A 26672-nucleotide genomic window follows, 5' to 3' on the forward strand; every position below is an offset into this window, starting at 1 on the left:
CTTGTTAGATGTATATATAAACTAGTTATTTCTCTCTCCCTTTTCTCCTTAATATTTTATACAAGTTTGTTGGAAGTTAACTTTCCAATGTAGTCTTAAGGTAACAATATTTAGTAAGATTGTGACTGAATTTGAGAGTAATTAATATAGTCAGCAATGGATACAATGACTGTTGGGACTGTGTCTCCTTTCTTTGGGGAGAGGGTGACAACTCTTCACTTGTACCAAGGGTAGCTGCATCTCGTTCGGTATAAATTTTTGGTAGGCCCAGCTGTTGTGGCTCAGGGGCTGAATGTCAACCCATGCACCAAGAGGTTGCTGGTTCAATTCCTGGTCAGGGCACATGCCCAGGTTGTGGGCCTGATCCCCAGTAGGGGGGTGCAGGGGGTGGCTAATTAATGTTCTCTCTCATCCATGTTTCTCTCTCTCTCTCCCTCTCCCTTCTGCTCTAAAACCAATAAAGAAAAAAAATTTTTTTAAGAAAATTTTGGTAGAACATAAGCATAAGGTTAGTTTTGTGACTGTACTGAACTTCAAATATGTGTATGAAGATGTATATGGACACTGACTAGACAAAGGGATAGTTTTTGCCAGTTATTAATTTATTGCCTCTCAGTTCCAAATCTACCATTCTTTGGACCTTGTACAAGACTTTTTTCTTTAGTGTTGCCAATCAAAGATGCTAGAGAGACACTACAAATCCAAAGAAAGAGAAAGGGATTCCCCTCCTTTCTTCCAGTGTTCGATTTTACCTAATGACCCAGGGCACTGATAAGAAGGTAACCTGGCTGCATTCCCCACAGTGTTAGCCCCTACCAATGCCTCTAGCAAGTTTCTCCACCATCATAGTAATGGCCCTAATGGTTCTGCCATCATTAGCTGGCTCAAGCAAGATGCTCTGCCCAGACGGCCTGGGTTGTTTTTCTCTAAGCAGTGGTCCTGCCATTCAGCTCTGGCCTGTGCCCCCTAGCAAGTTTTTCCTTCTCCCAGGGACCACTGCAGCCTCTGGAAGCTTCCTCACCACTGATGGACTGATTGTTCTGATGGCAGCCACACCTTTCCCAAACTAGGTCTGAATCTCCATTTAATTATTTCTTTGTTTATGCTCCCTCAGCTAACTAGGACTAGTGTCTGCTTTCTATTGTGGCTGCTTTTATAGCTTTTTCAGTAGGTAACCATCTTTTACTAGTTAACTATTCTTTTTATTAAATATTCCCAGTTTAAATGACTAGTATGGTCTCTGTGTTATGACTGGACATTGATTGATATAATCACCTGAAGTGTGTGAGCGTACATATGAAAAAAAGAAGGCCAAGGAGAGAACCCTGGGGCATTTCTATATGGAGAGAGCAGGAAGAAGAGGCAGAGCCATCAGAGGAAACAAAGGAAGAAGCCAGTAAAGTAGAGGGTGAAAAACCCCAAAACACATGGCTTCCAGAGCCAGGCGAGAAAAGTATTTCGGAAAAGAAGGAATAGTCAATTATGTCAGAAACTACTCTGAGGTGATTAAGGTGAGGACTGAGAGCTGACCAAAAGATTGGCAGCAGGTTCAATGGCCCAATAGAGATAAAAGCCTAACTGCAGTGGTTTGTGAAGCAACTGTCATGTGAAAACACAGAGCATGAGAATCAACTACTGTACTCTGAGGACTTCTGTTACATTGGAGGGCAGAGAAACAGAATGGTGGCGAGACCATTCAACTACAGTTGCACATTTTACTCAACCCTGTTCAGCTGGTGGGGGGCAGAATAGAGCAGGTGGAAAGTTGAGTTTAAGCAAAGATTAACATAGTAATAATCCCTTCAAATGCATAGCCGAGCTCATAAAAACTAAAACAAACTAGAAAACTAAAGTAATAAAATAAAGCCACATCTGTTCTGAGGGCAAAAGAGACTACTCTTGCACCTGGGCTTCCAATAAAACTGGGATTTTTGAGGGGCTATAAATTCATTGTATTCATACAATACTGGTTTTCAAATTCCACCTTTAAGTTCCAAAATACGAGTAGTGAAGGTGTAATACCATTATTTCTAAATTTAAAAATATTCTGAATATTCTCATATCTGAATCATTAGCATTTTGAGACATCTGGAGTTATATACTGCATTAAAATGTTTAAACTTTTTTTTTTTATCCTCATCCGAGAATATTTTTCCATTTTTTGTACAGATAGAGTGGGAGGGAGAGGAAGGGAGAGAGAGAGAGAAACATCGACGTGAAGGGACACATCGAGTGGCTGCCACCCACATGACCAACCAGGGCCGGGGCCAAACTGCAACCGAAGTACGCGCCCTTAGCGGGAACCGAACCCGGGTCTCTCCGGACCGCAGGCCGACGCTCTAACCGCTGAGCCAAACTGGCCAGGGCTAAAATGTTTAAACTTTTTTATTGTTGACAGTATTACAGATGTCCCCCAATTTTCCTCCTCTTTGCCCCTCTCTCCCAGCCCCTGCCCCACCCCAGGCCTTCACCACCCTATTGTCTATGTCCCCTTGCTTACAGTAATTTTTTAAATTCAACATGGGTTATATAAAGTATGCTTCTTTATTTTCTTACTTCTCTCAAGTTTTATAAAGAAAAGTCAACTAAGCAAAGCTTTGAGAACAATTTTTACTCTAGTTCAAAGACTTTTTGTCAAGTGGACTGTGAACACTACTGGTTTCCTAGGGTTGCCATAGAAAACTACCACAAACTGGGTGGTTTAAAACAACAGAAGTCTATTCTCTCACAGTTCTGGATGCTAGAAAACCAAAATCAACGTGTTGGCAGGGCCATGCCCCCACTGAAAGATCTAGGAAAGATTCCTTTCCTGCCTCTTCCTAGCTACTGGTGGTTGCCAGCAACCATTGGTGGTCCTTGGCTTACAGATGCCTCATATCTCAATATCTGCCTGTCATCGCATCACATTCTCCCTGTGTGTCTGTGTCCCTGCATCTTCAGATAGCCCTCTTATAAGGACACCAGTCACAGGACTTAGCCCATCCTAATCCACTATCCCCTCATCTTAATTTGACTACATCTTCAAAGACTCTATTTCCAAATCAGGTTACACTCACAGGTACTGAGGATTAAGGCTTCTACATATCTTTTGGGGAGACACAATTCAACCCATATTAGACATAATAATAATGAATTAGAATTTCATTCTATAAATCATAAATCTGAAGACAAAGAGAACTAGAAATGCTTTTTTTGAAACAAACATAGCTTGCTATCAATAAAAGGACTACAGAGTCCCTACCAAAAAATTTATTCAAAAAGATGTCCTCAAAGCTAACAGACAAGAGATAGTATTATATGAAAGAGGAGCCCTGGCTGTTGTGGCTCAGCGGTTAGAGCGTCGGCCTGTGGTCCGGAGAGACCCGGGTTCGGTTCCCGCTAAGAGCACGTACCTCAGTTGCAGTTTGTCCCCGGCCCTGGTTGGGTCATGTGGGTGGCAACCACTCGATGTGTCCCTTTCACATCGATGTTTCTCTCTCTCTCTCCCTCCCACTCTATCTGAACAAAATATCAAAAAATGTCCTCGGGTGAGGATAAAAAAAATAAAGATGAAAGAGGAAATTTAGAACTGACTTATATTTATCTTTTCACTTCATTCAGACTAGTGTATAGTATAGTCGGCAAGGGCTTTGGGACATCTAGAGAAATCTGCATATAATTAATTACTATTGCAACTCAATAATATCATTAATGAACTTTGCTTTTTTTTTTATCCTCACCCGAGGATATTTTTCCATTTTTTGTACGGATAGAGTAGGAGAGAGAGGAAGGGAGAGAGAGAGAGAAACATCGACGTGAAGGGACACATCGAGTGGCTGCCACCCGCACGACCAACCAGGGCCGGGGACAAACTGCAACCGAAGTACGTGCCCTTAGCGGGAACTGAACCCGGGTCTCTCCAGACCGCAGGCCGATGCTCTAACCGCTGAGCCAAACTGGCCAGGGCATGAATTTTGCTTTTTAAGACTGCTTTAAAAAGAAAAATTGTTTCGTTTTCAATGTTTCATGCTGAAACTTTCTTGTGTATTTGTTTTTTTAACAATTTACTAATAATTAAAATAATGTAGTTATATTTTTATAATTGCATCTTTTTAACTTGATTACTTATATTTACAAATTTTGTATTTAAATATACTATTTAGTTCCTCTGATTTTTACTTTTTTAACTTTTTTTTATTTGTAAATATGTTAAAAAACAAAATACAAATATTTAATTACATGCAATTTTCTCAATAAAAAAATACCTGTATTGTCAATTTGCTCCAGAAATGCAATCATATCTCAAGGGAAGAATAGATTTTTTAAAAAATGTGCCTGGCAGTAAAGAAAGACATCAAGACTTGCTATCCTGACCTGGGTTTTGGAGGAGATGAAAAATCATACTTAAGAATTCATGAACACAATGGGTGATGTAGGTCTTAGATTTGAAGTTATACTATTTACATAATCTAAGCAATCCCAGTTAAAGAAATTAATTGTTAGTTATTCTGGATGGTAACTCACCAGGCACCTGGCAGAAGAAAACACAAAATCTCTCTGGAAGAACACACCTTCGATTCAGACCTCAGAGTACTCCCACAGGTAAAGAAAGCCCAACCAAACATGAACTTACAATCCAAATTTTCAAGCACACACGATATTGGGCCACCAGGAAGGAGTAAGCAGAAAAATAACGTCAGAAGAGCAGAAAGAAAAACACAGCATGGTCAGATCCACAAGACTTCCAAATAATTAAATTTTATATTTGTTATCTGATTAGTTAAGATCAAAGACATAAAAGAGAAAATACAAAACTACAAGCAAGGAATAATATGTTATAAAAAATCTAAGGCAAATAGGAAAACACACAGAATTCCTAAAAATGAGAATTATCAAAACTAAATACTTATTGGGTAGGTCAAACAGCAGGTGAAAAAGAGCTGCTATAGAAAATTTAAGAGCTAGAATAAAGACCTTAAGAAATTTCCCAGAATGCCATTCAGAGAGACAGAAAGAAAATGTACAATGAGCCAAGACATAAAATAATAGTGCAAAAGTAAAAAGTCTATTAAAAATTCAGATTTGATCATAATTAACAGCTAAAGCCAGGGGATACAAATTTCTAACAGGAACTTTCCAATATATCATTATAGATAAAGTGTAAAAGGCTGGAAAATATTTAGAAAGTATTTACAGACATCAAAAATATGGACATTATTCATGCTGCATATTCATACTTTTGGTTATTCTATAACTAGTTACTATAAAATTTAATTGTTTGCTTGGCAAAATTCTAAGATTAATTATAATAACTTATTTTTATAAAATGTTAAGCCTCAGGCCCTGGCCGGTTTGACTCAGTGGTTAGAGCGTCTGCTGGCAAACTAATGAGTTGTAGGTTCGATTCCGGTCAAGGGCACATACCTTGGTTGTGGTTCATCCCCAGCCTTGGTTAGGGTTGTACAGGAGGCAACCAGTCAATGTGTCTCTTTCACATCGATGTTTCTCTCTCTCTTTCCCTCCATCCCACTCTATCTGAAGATAAATAAAAAAATATCCTTGGGTGAGAATAAAATAAAATAAAATGTTAAGCCTCGGGACCATAATTCTTGTATATTCATCTGTTGAAGAAAATTGTATTTGCTTACTGAATGTTTGAAAGAGATAACTGTTTTATAATACTTAAACTATTACTAACCAGTAATTTTGTTATAATTAACTCAACCAGTATAAAACCATATATATCCCAAATATATATATTTGCAGTTGTATTAGAAAAAATCCAGCCCTGGCCAGTTTGGCTCAGCGGTTAGAGCGTCGGCCTGCGGTCCAGAGAGACCCGGGTTCAGTTTCCGCTAAGGGCACGTATCACGGTTGCAGTTGTCCTCGGCCCTGGTTGGGTTGTACAGGTGGCAGCCACTCGACGTGTACCTTTCACTCTCTCCCTCTTCCTCTCCCTCCCTCCCACTCTATCTGAACAAAAAATGGAAAAATGCCCTTGGGTGAGGATAAAAAAAAAATCCACCTGATTTTCTCTTGAATCAATGATGACAGAAATAAAAAAAAAGTGATTATAGTAGAATGTTTAAAAACAAAAATACAGAATCATGACTTTTCTCTGCAATCTAATGTAATGATCTAGTCCTAGAAGGAACCAATAATTCTGGAGGACAACTTTTCAGGACTTTTACAAGACACAAATCCACAGATTGAGGAAGCACACCAAATCCTAAACAGAATATAGTACAATAAAACACATACGTGCATCATTTTATTAAACTACAGAACTGTCGAATAAAGTAAAAGAGAACAGTGGAAACCAGAAGAAGAATAACTCTCAACTAATAACTCTAGAAGCAGTTTAAGAATGAAAGTCAAAAATCAAAACACGTTCAGACTAGTAGCATACTAAGGGCAGGACAGTGGCAACAGTTCATCCTGAGTGGCAATACACTGAACAAAAATAGTTTGCTTTTTAAGAATTGTAATGTCAGTGATAAAATACTTCAGCTGCTAGAAGAGACCACTCCCACCTGTTCTTGGTATGCCATTGATTTGGACAAAGGAAGCTGAGGGAATTTCCAACAAATCTTGGTTAAAGAAGCTTATTAAAGAAACTTTATTAAAGAGTTTGGATTCATACTCTAAAGATGAACTAACTTGAGTCTCCATAGACTCCACATTCTGAAGGAGATTAAAAAACCTCAAAAAAATAAAACTACCATATGATCCAGCAATTCCACTCCTGAGTGTTTACCTGAAGAAAGTAAAAACACTAACTCAAAAAGATATATGTACTCCCCTATTCACTGCTGCATTTTACAATAGCCAAAATATGAAAATAACCTAAGGATCCACTGATAGATGAATGGATAAAGAAAATGTATCTCTCTCACACATACAATAGGATATTATTTAAATAGCCATAAAAAAAAGAGTGAAACTTTGTCATTTACAACAACATGGATGAATCTCGAGGGCACTGTGCTAACTAAAGTGAGACAGAGAAAGCCAAACACTGTATGATCTCGCTTATATGTGGAATCTAAAACAAACAAACAAAAAACCCAAAGCTCACAGATACAGAGACCAGACTGGTAGTTGCCAGAGGTGAGGGCTTGGGGGGGTGGGGGGGGGCATAATGGGTGAAGGAAGTCAAAGGTACAAACTTCCAGTTATAAAAGAAGCCATTGGTGTAATGTACAGCCTGGTGACTACAGTTAATAATATTGTATTCCATATTTGAAATCTGTTGAAAAATAGACCTTAAAAGTTCTCAGCACAATAAAAAAAAAAATTGGCATGGCCAGTGTGACTCAGTGGATTGAGCACTGTCCCATTGACTGAGAGGTACTGGTTCAATTCCCAGTCAGGGCACATGCCCGGATTGTGGGCTCAATCCCCAGTAGGGGGCGTGCAGGAGGCAGTTAATGGATGTTTCTCTTTCCCATCGATGTTTCTCTCTTTCTCCCTTCTTCTCTCTCTAAAAAAATTAATAAAAACATATTTTTAAAAATTTTGTAACTCTGTATGGTGATGGATGTTAACTAGATTTACTGTGGTGATCATTTTACATTATATACAAATATCAAATCATTCTATACCTGAAACTAATATAATGTTATACATTAATTATACTTCATTTAAAAAAAAGAAAAAAATTGGATGGGTATTAAAACCAAGTACATTCCAAATTTGACTGGTTAGGACTTCTTATGGCCCTGTGAAGAAAAGAATTATGTGGTAACACGGTTTCCTGTGTACACAGAGGAGAGACTGTGGTTTTGGAATCCTTTCTAACCTTTCTCATTAATAGTTCAAGTACAGAACCACTAAAATATTTGGTAATTATCTCTTGTTCACCGAAAAACAAACAAAACACCAGAGAATGAAAAGGATGGATATCAATAACTTAAAAAAAAAAAAAAAAAAGTACAGTGACTGGAGTACAAGTGTTCTAGAGATTGTGATTAGCTTAATATGTTTAGTTAAGTACACATATTAAATATTTAACAGTAACCCTAGAAGAAGAGGATAGACTCTGTAACTATGAAGTTAGTAGAAGGAATTAAAATAAATTAAATGATTGAATTACAAATTCATGGTACATGTTACATAACTTCAACTTGGCCCTTCATATAGCTAGACAAATCCTTTCCTTAATCTGCTGATTCTACCACATTTCTGATAGTAACAATTCCCAACTTTTTCAACCAGAGCTTCTCCATCCTCATGTAATAAAATAACATTTCCTACCACTTTACTAAGACAGCTGAAGCTATCTGCACATCCTCATCTGCCCCAGGATGACAGAAACAGCCTTGCTCCAACAACTGAACCCTCTGCCTCTCTGTCCCAACAGGCTATTCTCATTTGCCTACTACAAATATGCTCAGTTCTCTTTCATCATAAAATACCCTCCCATTAACTCTGCTACCCCTTTTTAAGTTAAGGCCTTCTTTATTAGTTTTTACTTCTGAATTACACAAAATCCATAGTCATAAAGGGTAGAAAATTTGGTTTCTGTTTTCTTCCTATATTCTTTCTTCCAACCTGAGCCAGTTCAACACTGACTCAGGACTGTATGATCCTAGGAGGTCCCATAAAGTACAGACAGGATATAATTAATTTTGTTTATATAGCATCATGAGCAAATAGACATAGAATAAATATTTAGTCTTTTTTATATACTGACCATTGCTTTCTTACATTTGTAAGGGTTATAAAACTGTGACAACTTGTTCAAGTTCGAGAGCTCTTACCCTTTTTCAGTTTCCGGACAGCCAACATACAGTGACTAGGAGAGAGATCCCATATTCTTAAGGTTTTATCATCACTTACAGTAGCACAGATGGGTAGATAAGGATGTGTAGCCAAACCCCACACTTCTCCTTCCATGTGTCCCTATAAAGAAAACACAGTTAAGATAAATTTAACCTAAAGTTATGTATATTTAGAAAAAACTAAAGACAACTTTTGATAATATATAGTAATGATAGAATAATGAGTAAGTCTACTAAAACTTTTCTTTTTTGGAATACACCATAAAACACCTCTGTAACAACTTTATCTCCACAATTACAATATAATCAAGCTACTATTAAAATTAGCTTAAAGTCCTAAAACATTCCCTGGGCAGAGAGAATAAAATTCGCTGCCCTGGAATGTTAATAAATGCCACGTAGGGGAACATCCTACATGACAGAGTAAGGAACTCCACAGACCTCCTCACCAGTAAATGTGGTCAGAATAATTAAAATAAATGTATTAAAGTCTCTGGAAATGGTTCCAAGGAGAAACAACAAGTGAAGAAACATTTACTCAAGAAAATCTAAATTCATTAAGAACAGTAAGAGTCTGCAGTATTTGAACTAAGACCCACTCCTTTTCTCCCTCTTCCTAACTCATTGATGTGGAAACTCCAGCAGACAGATGAAACCAAGAACTCTCCTCCTCCTACCTCCGTTAGAAGGCTATCTCCCCAGAAGGGATACGTGTCAGCATTTCTCATCCTGACCCAGAATCTGCTACTGATGTTAAAGTCTTGGCGGGTGCTGCTGAGAGGTGGGATCTCCCTTCTTCTGCCCACCCTCATTCTGAAAATGTTGCCCTACCCTGGCTGCAGTGCCTCTGAGAATACTGGGGCCTCAGTGCTACTGCTCCTTCCCAGATACCAAGCACTCAGTTTCTAAAGGAAAGTACACACAGAAAGAGCACTGTCCTCACCCTCAACTTCAGGGGCTTGATCAGAGGTTTTGCCTGGGGAGAGAAGCAAGCCATAAAAAGTTTCTAGTCTCTTCTCAAACGAACTGACTTCATTTATTGCACAATGTGGACAAGTTCCAGCCTAATGGTGTTCTCAAAAACAATGGAGGTAGTAGGTAATGATGAAAGATAATTGGGAGGCAACTGGTAGACTCAAGGAACATACAGGCTAAACTGAAAGCTCGTTTGTCCCAGTGGTTCTCAACCTTCCTAATGCCACAACCCTTTAACACAGTTCCTCATGTTGTATGTGGGCGTATCTGCATGTGGGCGGACCTGCCTGGAGACAGATAGAGGAGCAGTGTCTCGTTCCTAAGATCATTGGAAATATGTGTTTCTCAGTGGTCTTAGGCGACCCGTGAAAGGGTCGTTCCACCCTCAAAGGGGTCGTGACCCACAGGTTGAGAACCGCTGGCTTAGGGAAGCAGGGAAATCTCAGGGATAGCTGGGAGGAGATTGTATAAAAAGTCAAAACAAATCTCCCACTAACCTAGGGAACTGTTCCTTTTAAGGAGTCTAACTTTAATTGGTTTATTGTGCAGACAATTTAAGCACCAGAGAAATGTTGAAAACAACAGAGCTTTAAAGGCTGGTGGTGGTCATGGAAAGAGGCCACCAAAGAGGACAGAACACTTCCCAGATCATTTTATGAAGCCAATATTACCCTGATACCAATACCAGATAGACATCACAAAAAAAAAATACAGACCAATATCCCTTATAAATATGGATGCTAAAATCTTATAACAAAATACTAGCAAACTGATTTCATTATAGAATTATACACCACAACCACATCCCAGGAATACAAGGTTGTTTTAAAATCTGAAAATCAATTAATGTAATACACCATTATCAATAAAATAAAAAACCAAAACCACATGATAATCTCAATAGATGAGAAAAAGCATTTGATGAATGCTTCTGAGAAGAACATGTGACAAATAAAAAGAGTAATTCCTCAATCTGACAAAAGGAATTTATGAAAAATCCAGTTAACATTGGGCTTAATGGCAAAAGATTGGATGCTTCCTTCCTAATATTAGGAACAAGACAAGGAGCCCTGGCCGGTTTGGCTCAGCGGTTAGAGCGTCGGCCTGCGGTCTGGAGAGACCCGGGTTCGGTTCCCGCTAAGGGCACGTACTTCGGTTGCAGTTTGTCCCCGGTCCTGGTTGGTCGTGCGGGTGGCAGCCACTCGATGTGTCCCTTTCACATCGATGTTTCTCTCTCTCTCTCTCTTCCTCTCTCTCCCTCCCACTCTATCTGTACAAAAAATGGAAAAATATCCTTGGGTGAGGATTAAAAAAAAAAAAAAAAAAATTTACGCCCTGGCCGGTTTGGCTCAGCGGTTAGAGCGTCCGCCTGCGGTCCAGAGGAACAAGACAAGGATGTCTGCTTTCACGACTTCTATTCAACATTGTACAGACAGTCTGTCTGTCCAGGATAATTAGGCAAAAAAAAAAAGAAATAACAGGCATCCATATTATAAAGGGGAAAATTGCCTGGCTGGTGTGGCTCAGTGGATTGAGCATCACCCTGTGGACTGAGAGGTGCCGGTTGGATTACTGGTCAGGGCACATGCTTGGGTTTTGGGCTCGACCCCCAATAGGGGGTGTGCAGGAGACAGCCGATCAATGTCTGTCTCTCACATCGATGTTTCTCTCTCTCTCCCCCTTCCTCTTTCTCTGAAAAACATAATAAAAAAGAGAGAGAAGTAAAACTATTTCTATTTGCAGATGACATGATCTTATATACAGAAAATCCAAAAAAATCTACTAAAAAGACTATGAGAACTAATAAGTTATTTTAACAAAATAATTACAAGACTTGTACACTGGAAATAATAAAACACTGTTGAAAAAAGTTAAAGATCTAAATAAACAGAGATCCCATGTTTATGGATCAGAAGACTTAATACTGTAACAGGCACTGCTTCTCAAACTGGTCCACAGAATTCTGCTGCTACTAACACTGCTATCCATGGCTTTCGGGGTGTGTGTATATTTATGAATATTTCTGTTGTTTACATACATTCTCACACTTTTAATTACTGTAGGTTTTTTGGGGGTTTTGTTTTTTGCTTAATCCCTTGCCAAGTATAGACCTTATACAATTTCTTTTTTCACTGTGTGTGCATTTTGCTTTAAACACGTAAATGTAGTTACAATAGCTATTTTTTGTGAAGTAAAATTGTTATATATAAGTTTCAGGTATACAACACTGAAATTCAACATCTGTATATACTACAAAGTGATCACCACCAACAGTCTGGTTACCATATAATAGCTATTTTTACACTCTTGTTTGCTCATCCCATTATCTGTCATTTCTGAACATTATTTTTTTTGTTTTTGCTCAAAAAACTTTTTAAAAATCTTAATTGTTGAAAGTATTACAGAATTCCCTATTTTTCAGAAAAACATAATACATATAGGAAATGTGTATGTGAAAAATTAATACAGCATTGCCCTGGCTGGTTTGGTGCAGTGGTTAGAACGTCGGCCTGCAGTCCAGAGAGACCTGGGTTCAGTTCCCACTAAGGGCACATACCTCGGTTGCAGTTTGTTCCCGGCCCTGGTTGGGTTGTGCGGGTGGCAGCCACTCAATGTGTCCCTTTCACGTCAATGTTTCTCTCTCTCTCTCTCTTCCTCCTACTCTATCTGAACAAAAGATGGAGGAAGGTCCTCGGGTGAGGATTAAAAAAAAAAAATTAATACAGCATTTCCCATATGTTTCATTTTACATTACTGTCACACACATTTTTATATTCCTAGATTTTTAATTTTATTATAATACAGGGTGGGGCAACAGTAGGTTTATAGTTGTAAATTCACAAAACTGTTTATTCTTGTATTATTGTAGTATTTTCCATACAAACTGCTGTAAACCTACTTTTGCCCCACCCTATATTTTCACTGTTTTTTGTATTAATTTATTTTTGTTACAGATGTTTCTCTTTTTTCCCCCATTGACACCCTCCTCCCAATCCTGCCCCCTCTTCCCCCGGCATTGTTGTTTATGTCCACTGGTTACGTTTACATGCATATAAGCTCTGTAGTTTATCTCTTCCCTTCTGTCCCCGTCCCCCTCTTCTGAGGTTTGTCAGTCTGAACCCTACTTCTATGTCTCTGGGTTAATTTTGTTCATTAGTTTATTTTGTTCATTATATTCCACAAATAAGTGAGATCATGTGATACCTGTCTTTCTCTGATAGGCATATTTCATTTAGCATAATTCTCTCCAGGTCCCTCCATGCTGTCTCAAAGAATAAGAGATATTTCTTTCTTACAGCTGCATAGAATTCCATTTTGTATATGTACCACATCTTTTTTATCTACTCATCTACTAATGGACACTTGGGCTGTTTCCAGACCTTAGCTATTGTAAATAGTGCTGCTATGAACATGGGGGTAGATATATTCTTTCTGATCAGTATTTCAGGCTTCTTAGGATATATTCCTAAAAGTGGGATCACTGGGTCAAATTGCAGATCAATTTTTAATTTTTTAAGGAAACACCATACTGTTTTCCACAGTGGCTACACCAGTCTACATTCCCACCAGCAGTGTACTAGAGTCCCCTTTTCTCCACACTCTTGCCAGCACTTGTTGTTTGATGATTTGTTGATGGCAGCCATTCTGGTAGGTGTGAGGTGATACCTCATAATTGTTTCAATCTGCAATTCTCTGATGATTAGTGACACTGAGCATTTTTTTTTCTTTTTTTTTATCCTCACCCAAAGACATTCCTACATTTATCTTCAGATAGAGTGGGAGGGAGAAAGGGAGCAAGAGAGAGAGAGAAACATTGATGTGAGAGAGACACATCGAGTGGCTGTCACCCACACGACCCCAACTGGGGCCAGGGACAAACTGCAACTGAGGTACATGCCCTTAGCAGGAACCAAACCCGGGACTCTCTAGTCCGTGGGCCGACGCTCTAACCACTGAGCCAAACTGGTCAGGGCATACTGAGCATTTTTTCATATGTCTTCACAGATGTTTTCAGCAATAAAATTTTAGCATACATTCATTTTTCATTTTTCTAAGTTAGAAACCTGAGAAAGAATGAAATAAACTGAAGAGTTTCACAGAAAAACAATGGCTGTAGGTTCAACAAATATACCTCAAAGAAATAAAATTAAATATGAAATAAATGGACAGGGTTAAATTAATTACAACTGGTTTTTCTTTTGAATAAATTTTTAGTTTGTTTTGAATAAATTACTTAAAACATTGGCTAGTATCTTCATGATAATACGCACTTTTATTTATTGAAGCTATGCATTTATTTATAATTAATATTTAAATTTTTTGGTATATAGTAACATTAACAAATATTTCCCTAATTAATTTAACATCATTTCACCCCTATTAACTGTGGCTCTTATGTATTGAATCAACTGTATACAAAGGGGAAACAAGTATATTAACATTTGAAATTACCTGGACCAGAAGTGTTACTGGGCCACTTTTATCCACTTCTAGTATTTCACCATTTTTTGTGCCAACTAAAATATGACCATGTCCTAATGATATGGCACGTATAGATGGATTATCTTCCAACAGAAGACCTGAAATGTTAAATAGAGATGTTCTTAAAGGTATGCAGTTACTATAATACAAGGATATATATATATATTGTTAATGATGTTCTTTTGACAATGAAAATCACATTGTAAGGTTACTTTCTCCTATATTTTAAGTATTCTAATAAATGTACTGCAATTTCCCCACTCAATTTACTAATCTCTAACATAAGTACCACCTATATACTACAATTTATGATTCTATATAATCCCAGACCCCCACTACCATTCTGATAACAGTTTCTTTTCTTTTTCTATTTATACCTCCTTATTCACCTCCTGACCCTCTAAGAGTATGTTCAATATTCTGGTTAGTAATTTTAATTCAATTCAAGATGAATTCATTTGCGTTTACTGTGTCCTAATAAGGCAGGCTTCAGAAATATATTGTAAACATGATAGCACCAGCTCCTGCCCTAACACAGCATATAATGAGAAAAACAGACACTGTCTGCATGGAAAGCATATGGAAAAGGAGCTTTCAGTAAGGGAATCAAACCTTTTTTTTTTTTTAAAAAAAAAGAGAATGGGAGGGAAAGGTATCATCATAGGAGAAATAATGTTTGAGATTTGGAAAATGAATATATGGTCAGGTAACTGGAAGAAGGAGAAAAAAAGGGCAAATTCTAGGCAAAAGTACAGCCCCACCCTCCACAGGGGATCTGTTTCAAACCCCCAGTGGATGTCTGAAACTGCGGATAGTACCAAACCCTATATCTTTTTCCTATACATACATACTTATAATAAAGTTTAATTGATAAACTAGGATTAAGAGATTAGCAACAATACCTAATAATAAAATGGAACAATATAACAATACACAATAATAAAAGTTATGTAAATGTGGTCTCTCTCTCAAAAACTATCTTATTGTACTGTACTCACCCTTCTTGTGATGATGTGAGACAATAAAATGCCTTATTAGTAATTTTTGCCTTTTCACTTAAAAGAAACACTCTATGGCTTCTCTTTGGCATACCTGAATTCACAGCATCACTACTCTTCTGCTTTGGAGACATTATTAAGCAAAATAATGTGAACACAAAAACTGTGATACCACCCTGCCAGTTTGGCTCAGCGGTTACAGCGTCGACCTACAGTCCAGAGAGACCTGGGTTCAGTTCCCGCAAAGGGCATGTACCTTGGTTTCAGTTTGTCCCCGGCCCTGGTTGTGTCACGTGGGTGGCAGCCGCTTGATGTGTCCCTTTCACATTGATGTTTCTCTCTCTCTCTCTCTTCTTCTCTCCCCCTCCCACTCTGTCTGAATAAAAAATGGAAAAATGTCCTCGGGTGAGGATAAACAAATAAAGAAACAAAAAAACTGTGATACCTCAACAGTTGATCTGACAACTGAGGTGTGGCTATGTGACTCAAGGGTGGGGAGCATATACATCCTGGCTACTCAGGACAAAGGGAAGATTCATATCCCAGGCAGAATAGGACAGTACAAGATTTCATCATGCTACTCAGAACAGCATGAAATTTAAAACTTAGGAACTGTTAATTTCTGAAATTTTTCCACTTAATATTTTGCAACTACAAAACTATGGCTGCCCTGGCTGGTTTGGCTCAGTGGTTAGAGCGTTGGCCTGTGGTCCGGAGAGACCCGGGTCCGGTTCCCGCTAAGGGCATGTACCTCGGTTGCAGATTGTCCCCGGCCCTGGATGGGTTGTGCGGGTGGCAACCACTCCATGTATCCCTTTCACGTCGATGTTTCTCTCTCTCTCTCTCTCTCTCTCTCTCTCTCTCTCTCTCTCTCTCTGTCCTTCTCCTCTGCTCTCTCCCTCCCACTCTATCGAAACAGAAAATGGAAAAATGTTCTTGGGTGAGGATTAAAAAAAAAAAAACCATCAATGGCTAAGGGCAGACTGCAATAGCACATAGAAAGGCCTGGCGGTCAGAGAGTGACGCAGTGCCTGAATGTGCTGCGAGGAAGGGTAGAGGAAAGAAGGGCCTGTAAGGCTCAAGAGGCAGGGTCAATCAGTAAAATGCCAAGGTGAAACAAACACCAAGTTTGAAAACAAACTCCTGATTTGTAGTAAATGTAATGTTCACGTGGAAATTTTCTTTGGAAAATCAAGAATGTTAAAAATTAACATTAATAATCTTGTTCTTGGATAATATTTTACCATGTGCATCACAGAAAACAGACTTTGAAAGGACAGCAGTGATTCTGGCATTCAGTTAAGTGTCTTCTCCCATTTACCCCGACGCCTGTCTAGTAATGAAGAAAAAATATATTCAATGTGCTTCACCTCAGTGACCACATGTGGTAATGAGCCATTAATCTTTTTTCCTATAAAGTGAATTAAATCTCAAATCACCTTTAGATCCTGGGGCCAAAGCAGCTCTTTTTATAGCATAGGTCTTGAGACACCTTTCAAAGGAGTCATCCCAAAGAGCTACTACACCATCTTTTCCTCCAGTAACAAATCCCTATGAAAGTAAAAGTTTCAAGTTAATAAAAATCTAAATATTTTATAATAACCTTTGTTGTATTAAAAAATTCTAGAGGAAAAAACATTTATAGGCAAAAGTTACTGCTTGTAATGAATGTAAATTAGTATAAAAATCTATTGCATGTTTTTAAATACCAATATGGAGTCTGCAAAAATATTTACAGTGACTCTAAACATTCTACTTTTAGGACAGGGCTTTAAAACAGTGTAGTTTGGAACCATAAACTAGCTCTACTACTTTCAGCAAGTTACATATATTCTCCTGGAGGCTGCATAATCCCATTCTTTAAAGAAAGGATAATATCAGTAGCTATCTTACAGTACATGGTGATAATATATAAAGACTTAAACATTTTTTGATACATAGTGATTTATACATATTGTTAAGGTTTTTTAAAAATTTAATTTTCTCCATCATCATTTACCCCACTATACAGGCTTCCACTTCCACCACATTTTTTTTTTTTTTAAACAGCAGACCTACTTCACTCCAGGTCAGGAGTTTGAAAGAGGAATAAAACAAGGTCAGGAAGATTAGCTCACAGATTACTGAGTGGCTCTGCTAAGCTGAATGCCAATGTTCCTTTACTTAAAATGCTCTATGCAGAACTGCATGATCAAATTCCACTTAACTTAAAATATCTTTGTTACTTACTTTTTCCAGTGCATGCATACTGAACACTGGTCCATCATGTGCTTTAACTGTTTTTACAAGAAAGATGTCTCTCCAGATACACACATCTCCTGTGGATGTTCCAGAAAAAGCCATCTCTTCAGTCCATCCATACACTGCACACATCATTGTGTCATTTTTCCCCTGTGAGCCTATGAAGCCTTTTCTTCCAATCAATCCTCCCCCTGGTTCATAAAAAATATTACGAAAGTGCCACTTTCAAAATATATAAAAGTATAAAGCAGTAAAATTTCTTTTCTACTGTTGTTGTTTAAGGAGAAAGACACGTAACAGTAAGAACAGTTAAAAAGAAAAATATGGTTTCTCAATGAGTGACTTGGGCAACACCTTGCCTGGCTGAGGCAGACATACTTAGGGCTGCTTTCAGGCCATAGCCTTTTTTTTTAAATCTTCATCAGAGGACATGTTTATTGACTTTGAGAGAGAGAAAGAGGTGAAGTGGAAGAGGAAGGAGGGGGAAAGAGAGACAGAGAGAGAGAGAGAGAAAGAGAAACATCAATCCAACTGGGGACTGAACCTAGTCTAGGTATGTGCTTTGACTGGGAATTGAGCCTTTTGATGTATAGGATGATGTTCCAATCAACTGAGCCACCCAGTCAGGGTAGGCCATAGCTTTTTTTTTTTTAAATCCTCACCCGAGGACATATATATTTTTTCATTATTTTCAGGTAGAATGGGAGGGAGGGAGGGGGAGCGAGAGAGAGAGAGAGACATCGACTGGTTGCCTCCCACATGACCCCGACCAGGGCCAGGGACCAAACTGCAATCACGGTACGTGCCCTTGACTGAAATCGAACCCACAACTCTGGTCCACAGGCCAAAACTCTAATCGCTGAGCCAAACTGGCCAGGGATGGCCATAGCTTTTTGAACAAACAAAAGCATATACTTTTTACAGCAGTTCTATACTTTTTATCCTCATCTGAGGATATTTTTCCATTTTTTGTTCGGACAGAGTGGAAGGGAGAGAAAGGAAGAGAGAGAGAGAGAGAGAGAGAGAGAGAGAGAGAGAGAGAGAGAGAGAGAGAAACATCGACGTGAAAGGGACACATCGAGTGGTTGCCACCTGCACGACCCAACCAGGGCTGGGGACAAACTGCAACCCAGTTACGTGCCCTTAGCGGGAACCAAACCCAGGTCTCTCTGGACCGCAGGTCAACGCTCTAACCGCTGAGTCAAACCAGCCAGGGCTTAAAGCAGTTTTAAGCATTGCTCAGCACTTTTTTATTGTTTTTCAAAATTTTTATTATGACATATTTAAGAATACAAAAAGGTATAAAAACAATACAAAGTACAGCTATGTACCCACTATCAACTTACATAAAATTACTAAAACAACAGATATGTGATGCCAATCCCATATCCCATCTTCACCCCCTACTATTCTGAATATGTTGCTTATTCTCATGCATTCCTTTATACATATTTTACTGCTTATTTATGAATTCTTAGGCAATATGTCATCTTACTTTTCTTGTTTTAAAATTTCTGTAAAATTATATTTATTCTTTTGCAACTTGCTTTTTTTCACTATTTGTTATGGAGTTTTATACATGTTGATTTCTACCTCTAGCAAACTCATTTTCATAACTATACAGCATTCCATTACATAAACAGTCTGACCATTTTCCTGTTAACAGACACTGAAGTTGCTTCCAAGTTTTTGCTATTGAAAACAATGCTGCTTTAAACAATCCTGTAAGGGCCTCTTCCATACAAGTACAAGAGATACTCTAGGAGTGCCTAGGAATGGCTTTGGGTATGTGCAAAAGGAACAGTGTATAGATGAGAGGGATTATCTGTTGCCAAATTGTTCTAAAAAACTGACACATCAATTTACATTCCCATTAACAGTGAACAGAGTTCCTTTACATCCTTTTTTTTTTTTATCCTCATTTGAGGACGTTTTTGCATTTATCTTCAGATACAGTGGGAGGGAGAGGGGGAGGAGGAGAGAGAGAGACATTGATGTGAGAGAGACACATCGACTGGTTGCCACCCATACAACCCTAACCCGGGCCAGGGACAAACTGCAACCAAGGCACGTGCCCTTGGCGGGAACCGAACCTGGGTCTCTCTGGTCTGCAGGCTGACGCTCTAACCACTGAGCCAAACTGGCCAGGGCTTTTCCACCTTTTAGGAACAGTTGGTATTGTCAGACTGGGGGATTTGAAATATCAACTGAATTTTATTGTGATTTTAATTTGCATTTCTCGGATTATTAATGAGATTTATATTTTCCTGTTTTTATTGACCACTCATTATCTATTGTTATATTTTGCCCATTTTTTCAACTGAGTTTATTATTTATTTATTCATGAAACACATACTCTAGGCACTATGCAAGGTACTAGGGGTAGCGCTATGAACAAAACAGACAACAAAATCCCTTGCTTTTATGGAACTTTCTGGTGAGAGACAGTCAATAAATATGACAAATAACTAAAATGGATAATATGTTAGACGCTGATGGATCCTATGGAGAAAAATGTAAGCATAAAAAGGAGATAAGAAATGGGAGGGGTCCATTTTAAGTGAGGTAGTTAAGAAAGGACCCACTGAGAAATGATATCTGAATGAAGACCTGCAACAGGTTGCAAGAGCAAGTCATTCAAGAAGAGAGTCAGAGGCAGAGAGATCAGCAAGAGTAAAGGCCCCAACACAGGAATGTGACAAGAATCTTCAGGGAACAATTAGGGAGGTCAGTACAGAGTAGCAAAGAAAGTAAGGAAGACAGTAATGGCAGACAGGGTCACCGAAGTCAAAGGCAGCATTACAGGCTTTGTAAGGACTTAATTTTTACTCTGCATGAGATGAAAAATACTTGGCTGTGGAATGACACAATCTGGTATATCATTTACTAAAAGGTTCATTCTGACTTGTGGATTAAGAGTAAACTAAAGAGCGGCAATGATGAAAAGAGTTAGGCTATTTCAATCATCTGAGCAAATGATAAAGACAGCATAGACCAGGGTGGTAGCATGGAAGGTGGTGAAAAGTAGTCATATTCCAAATGTATATGGAAGATTGTCTTTTGTTAACATGGCAGACAGAGTTGTTAGTGAACCTGGAAGGGTAATTAAGTGGAGTGATAAAGGAAAACAAAACCAGGCTGACTTCTCGCAAGAGAAAGAAGAACATAAATTTCCAATATAAAGGGTAAACAACTATTTGGAGATGTTTTAGGATATAGATAAGAAGAAAACTTGATTAAAAACTAGAGGATAGGGTTGAAAGAGGGTTTCTGTTGGTTTTATTTATTAAGGTGGAGAAATAAAACCGCACTATGTGCTGAAAGGAAAGTCAATAGAGGGAAAACAGATGATGGAGGAGAGAAAGGGAAGAAGAGTTGGAGTGATGTCCTTGAGCAAGAGAGAGGAGAAGGGATCTAGTGCACATGGCAGGGACTGGCCTTCACTAGAGCACAGACTATCCATCTAGAGCAGGGTGAGCAAACCTGCCACCCTGCCACCATGTTTTTGTATGGCGCCCACTGGAGCAGCTTTGCACTGAGCTGCAGAGTCCACACCTGTTTCCTTCTCTGCTCCCTGACTTTTGGCTGTCAACTAGCAGCTGCCCAGGGCTTGAGCTGGTCCCCATATACAAGTTCAGGACTTTGCTAATGGCAACTGCTGGGCATCTAACAGTGGAATTACAGTCCAAGAGCTGTCTTGCCTCTAGCCAGCTGCCAAGTTGAGAAGGCAGGACTCTACAGGCAGATGAGGAGACACTAGGACCCATGTGTCACTGGGGCAGAGTAAAGCTGACCACTGTCCCCCACCCCAACCTGCCAGTCCCCTTCACCACAGTAGGTTGACCTTGGAGATAATGTCTCCAATTAATGGCCACTGGGTGCATACTGGTAAGGCAGGGCAGGAGTTCTCTCTCTTGTCCTATAAGTACTAACATAATATTCTTGATTTTGGGCTTGAAAAGTCTAAAATATTTAGTCTTTGGCCATTTATGGAAAGTGTTTGCCACCCCTGGTTTAGATAAACATTAGCTGGGTTTTCTGATACACACAGCATAACAAGGTCATGTCACTGTTGCATTCAAACTTTGAGTGTCTCCCTGACTTCATCAGCCATGGAAGAGATTTTGAATTCCTTAAAGGAGAGATTAATAACTCATAAAGCCTACAACTAGAATAGGAGGTAAGAATCTTCCTTTTAGCCTCAGGCTTAAGTCATCTTTAACTTGGTTTACATAAAGCTATGCATTCAGAGAGTTAGACAGTACTTACTCCAACTAATAAAGTGATAATTACCCACTTCGCTAGTAAACTCTGTGGATCAGAACCCCAAAAGTGAGGAAGGTTGAAATGCACACCAAAATCTTATCATTTATCCTTTCATGGTTCAGTTTCAGGTCTACCCTACATCTTCTCAGACTTAAGAAAAAAACTTATTCAATTGTAAATCTCTTCATTTTAAGGCTATTTACTTTAAGTCTCTTATTTCAAAGGATGTTGTAATTTTTTTCAAGACAGAAATAATAAGCATTACTTGCGTGGTAATTGCAATTCCAAGCAACTAAGATACTCAAATTAAAAGTTTTGTTTAGGGTCAAGATGGCAGTGTAGGTATACACGGTATCGTGTCCTCCCACAACCATATCAAAGTTACAACTAAACTACAGAACCACCATCATTCAAAACCACCTGAAATCACGCTGAGTGGAAGTCCGACAACTACGGAATTAAAGGAGCAGACACATCCAGACTGGTAGGAGGGGCGGAGGCGTGACGGGCTGGTCCCACACCCACATGTGGCTGATAAAAATCAGGAGGATACCTCGGCTGGGAAGGTCCTCTCTGAGGACTGAGGGGTCCCCGTCCCATACCAGGTGCCCCGCTCAGGGTTCCAGTGACAGGAAGAGAAGTCCCCATAACTTCTGGCTGGAAAAACCAGCGGGCACTGAGGCTCAAGGAGGCTGAGGCGGCTGGAGCCCCAGGCAGTTCCTTAAAGGGCCCACTCACGGACTTATCGGACTCACTCCCTCTAAGCTTGGAGGGGAGGGAGCTTGAGGGGCTCCAGAGACATACAGGGAAGAACTGAGCTGTTTGGCACTGGAGCGAGGGTTGGAGAGGGGGCTATCTCCCAGACTGACGTGCTGTCAGAAGCCTTTGTTCCTTTGGTGAGCCCTTCTCTGGGGCAGCAGACAGTCTGGCCATATCTGGGTCTCCAGCAACCTGGCTCACACTGGTAGCCCCGCCCTGCTGACTCCCTGAGGCCTCGCCCCACCCAACTTTCAGGCCCACCCAAGCTGTTGCCAGTTGCTTAACCATAGGATTGGCCTGTCTTGGATCCAGCTTCAGTTTTTCCTAAATTCTTTCAAACAAGCAGCATCTGGTCTCAGCTAGCCCTATACCACTCGTTAAGTAATACACAGAAACAAACACAGGAAGGCAGCCAAAATGAGGAACAGGTCCCAAATGAAAGAACAGAACAAAACCCCCAAAAAAGAACTAAGCGAAATGGAGATAAGCAACCTAACAGATGCTGAGTTCAAAAACTGCTTATAAGGATGCTCAATGAACTTAGTGAGAACCTCAGTGAACTTAGTGAGGGCCTCAAGAGCATAAAAAAGGACCAGTCAGAAATGATGGATGCACAGTCAGAAATGAAGGAGGCATTAACTGAAATAAATAATAATTTACACAGATTCAAAAATAGAGTATGCAAATCCAAGAACAAACCAACGATTTGGAATATAAAGAAGCAAAAATCACCCAATCAGAACACCAAAAAAAAAAAAAAAAAAGCATCCAAAAGAGTGAGGATAGTGTAAGGAGCCTTTGGGACAACTTCAGGCGTGCCAACATTTGCATTTTGTGGGTACCAGAAGGAAATGAGAGAAACAAGAAATTGAAAACCTGTTTAAAACAATAATGACAGAAAACTTTCCTAACTTGGTGAAGGAAACAGACATACAAGTCCAGGAAGCACAGAGAGTCCCAAACAAGATGAACCCCAAGAGGCCCACACCAAGACACATCATCATCAAAATGCAAAAGGCTCAAGACAAAGAGAGAATCTTAAAAGCAGCAAGAGAAAGGCAGCTAGTTACCTACAAGGGAGTTCCCATAAGGCTGTCAGCTGATTTCTCAAAAGAAATTTTGCAGGCCAGAAGGGAGTGGCAAGAAATATTCAGAGTGATGAAAAGCAAGAACCTACAACCAAGATTACTCTACCCTGCAAAGCTGTCATTTAGAATCAATGGCCATATAAAGAGTTTCCCAGACAAGAAAAAGTTAAAGGAGTTCATCACCACCAAACCGTTCTTATATGAAATGATGAAGGGTCTTTTTGAAGAAAAAGATAAAATATATGAACAAACAAAATGGCAATGAATACATATCTATCGACAATGGAATCTACAAACAAAATGAACAGGCAGAATAGAAACATTCTCATAGACAGAGAGAACATTTTGTTGGTTGCCAGAAGGGAGGGGGTTTGGGGAATGGGTGAAAAAGGTGAAGGGATTAAGAAGTACAAATTCATTGCTAGACTGACAAACCTCAAAGGGAAAGGGGTTAGGGGGGTGGGAAGAAATAAACCAAAGAACTTATATGCATAACCAATGGACACAGACAATAGTGTGGAAAAAGGCGGAAGAGGGGGCAGGAGTGGGGAGGAGGGTGTCAACGGGAGAAAAATGAGGAACATCTGTAATACATTCAACAATAAAGATTTAAAAAGTAAAATAAGGAGAAGTAAAAATGCCTGCGGAGTGAACGCAAGCTACACAGACCGTCTCCCAGGACCAAACTGGAATTACAACTATAACACAGAAAAATCGACGGGAAAAAGCAACAGAAAAGCAGCTTGCGAGGACCATACAATGAGGGACACTGACTCGATCCTGGCATTGCGAAGGCGCGAGATGGGGCTGGGAGCCCACGGTCCGCAGCTCCGCAGCGGCCTCAGCTGGGAGCGGCGGGAGCGGCGCCCTCGGGTCCCAGGCGGCTCCCAGGCGGCTCCACAGCGCAGAGCCGGGACAGAGGCTAAAACAGCCACAGCCACTCACCTTGGGCTCCGGCAGAGGGAGGGCAGACTGGACCGGAACTGTGTCGGGACACTCGGGATTTGGAGGACGCTCAGAGTTTTGGCTGAGTGCAGCCACGCAGGTGGGCATATTGCTCCTTCCCAGGGCTCCGGGGAGAGGCAGCAGCCCCTCCCTCGGAGATCCAACCCCACCCTGTGGGCAACTGAAGTGCTAATTGAGGCTCACAAACAACCAGCATCTGCCCCACCCTCGGGAAATCCCCTTGTGCTAAGCACCTGAGGGAGATTTTCAGTCAACTGACAACCCAAAACTCATCAAGTAACCTAGACTGCTAGCCTCCAGGCAAAAAGCTGGAGGATAACAGTACCTTTCCTGGGCTGGCAACTTTAACCAGGAAAGTAAGACTTGACAGTGGTGTTCAACGTGGGTCCTCCCTCACTCATCTAAACACAGGAGAGGGAGCCACAAACAGCAGAACACCAACACCCACAAGGAAAACTTGACAGGCTCCAAAGCCCACAGTGATAGCCAAAATGGTGAAACACAGAAACAGAAGCCAAATGAAAGAGCAAGAGACCTCCACCGAAGATGAGATCAATGTGGAGCAGTTAGGCAAGTAAACAGAGCTAAAATTCAGAGCCATGATCTTGAGGAAGCTGAACAGCATGAGTAAGGACATAGAGACACCTGATATGTCATTTTTTATCTCTTCTTGATGGTTTTTAATTTCCAATTGGCTTATTTTCAGTGTCTCTATGTCCTTACTGAAAATAAGCCAATTGGAAATTAAAAACCATCAAGAAGAGATAAAAAATGACATATCAGAAATGAAAAACACATTGGAAGGTTTAAAAAGCAGAGTAGAGGAAGCTGAGGACTGGATCAGTGAATTAGAAGACAGGGTACAAAAAAATCAACCAATCAGAAAATCAAAAGGAAAAAACTATTAAAAAACAGGAAGACAGCTTAAGAGAACTATGGGACAACTGGAAACGTAATAATATTCGCATCATAGGAGTCCCCGAAGAAGAAGAAAATGAGCAAGGGATAGAGAATAGATTCCAAAAAATAGTGACAGAAAACTTCCCCAATTTGGTGAAGGAAGATGGCATTCAAGTTCAAGAAGCACAGAGAGTCCCAAGTAAGAAGAACCCAAACAGGCCCACACCAAGACACATAGTAATTAAAATGCCACAAATTAAAGACAAAGAGAGAATCCCAAAAGCAGCAAGAGATAAGCAATGGGTCACCTACAAAGGGAACCCCATAAGGCTTTCAGCTGACTTCTCACAAGAAACACTACAGGCCAGAAGAGAATGGCATGAAGTAATCAAAGTCATGAAAAACAAGAATCTGAATCCAAGACTACTCTACCCAGCAAGGCTATCATTCAGAATAGAAGATCAAATAAAGAGCTTTCCAGACAAAAAAAGGCTAAGGGAATACATTAGCACCAAACCAGCACTGCAAGAAATGTTAAAAGGACTGCTGTAATTAGCAGTAGAAATGGGAAGAAAAATAGAACCACACTAAACAAAAATGGCAATAAATAAGTACATATCAATAATCACCTTAGCCCTGGCCAGTTTGGCTCAGTGGTTAGAGCGTCAACCTGCGGTCCGGAGAGGCCCGGGTTCGGTTCCCACTAAGGGCACGTACTTCGGTTGCAGTTTGTCCCCGGCCCTGGTTGGTCGTGCGGGTGGCAGCCACTCAATGTGTCCCTTCACGTCAATATTTCTCTCTCTCTCTCCCTTCCTCTCTCTCCCTCCCACTCTATCTGTACAAAATATGGAAAAATGTCCTCGGGTGAGGATAAAAAATAATAATAATAATAATAATAATAATGATGATGATCACCTTAAAGGTAAACGGATTGAATGCTCCCATAAAAAGACACAGAGTAGCTGATTGGATAAGAAAGCATGACTCATCTATATGTTGTTTACAAGAGACCCACCTCTCAACAAAAGACTCACATAGGTTGAAAGTGAAGGGATGGAAAAAAATTTTCCAAGCAAATGGAAAGCAAAAAAAAGCTGGGGTAGCAATTCTCATATCTGATAAAATAGATATCAAAATGAAGACCATAACTAGAGACAAAGACGGCCACTACATAATATTAAAAGGATCTATCCAACAGGAACATATAACCTTGATAAACATATATGCACCCAATA

The 26672-nt window shown here is 39.7% G+C and overlaps 1 protein-coding gene across 1 annotated transcript in view; it reads right to left on the bottom strand.

Annotated features, from left to right (window-relative positions):
- The window catches only part of EML5 (EMAP like 5), a 161916-nt gene that overhangs the window by 48748 nt on the left and 86496 nt on the right, over positions 1-26672 (bottom strand). The window contains exons 18-21 of the mRNA XM_036277252.1: positions 17447-17649; positions 16657-16768; positions 14190-14317; positions 8742-8883 (exon numbers count right to left, since the gene is read on the bottom strand). Coding sequence (XP_036133145.1) covers positions 8742-8883; positions 14190-14317; positions 16657-16768; positions 17447-17649 — 585 coding nt within the window. The remainder of the gene's footprint in view (positions 1-8741; positions 8884-14189; positions 14318-16656; positions 16769-17446; positions 17650-26672) is intronic.

The sequence above is a fragment of the Molossus molossus genome, unplaced genomic scaffold (assembly GCF_014108415.1).
Source record: "Molossus molossus isolate mMolMol1 unplaced genomic scaffold, mMolMol1.p scaffold_m16_p_1, whole genome shotgun sequence".
Taxonomy (NCBI): Eukaryota; Metazoa; Chordata; class Mammalia; order Chiroptera; family Molossidae; genus Molossus; species Molossus molossus.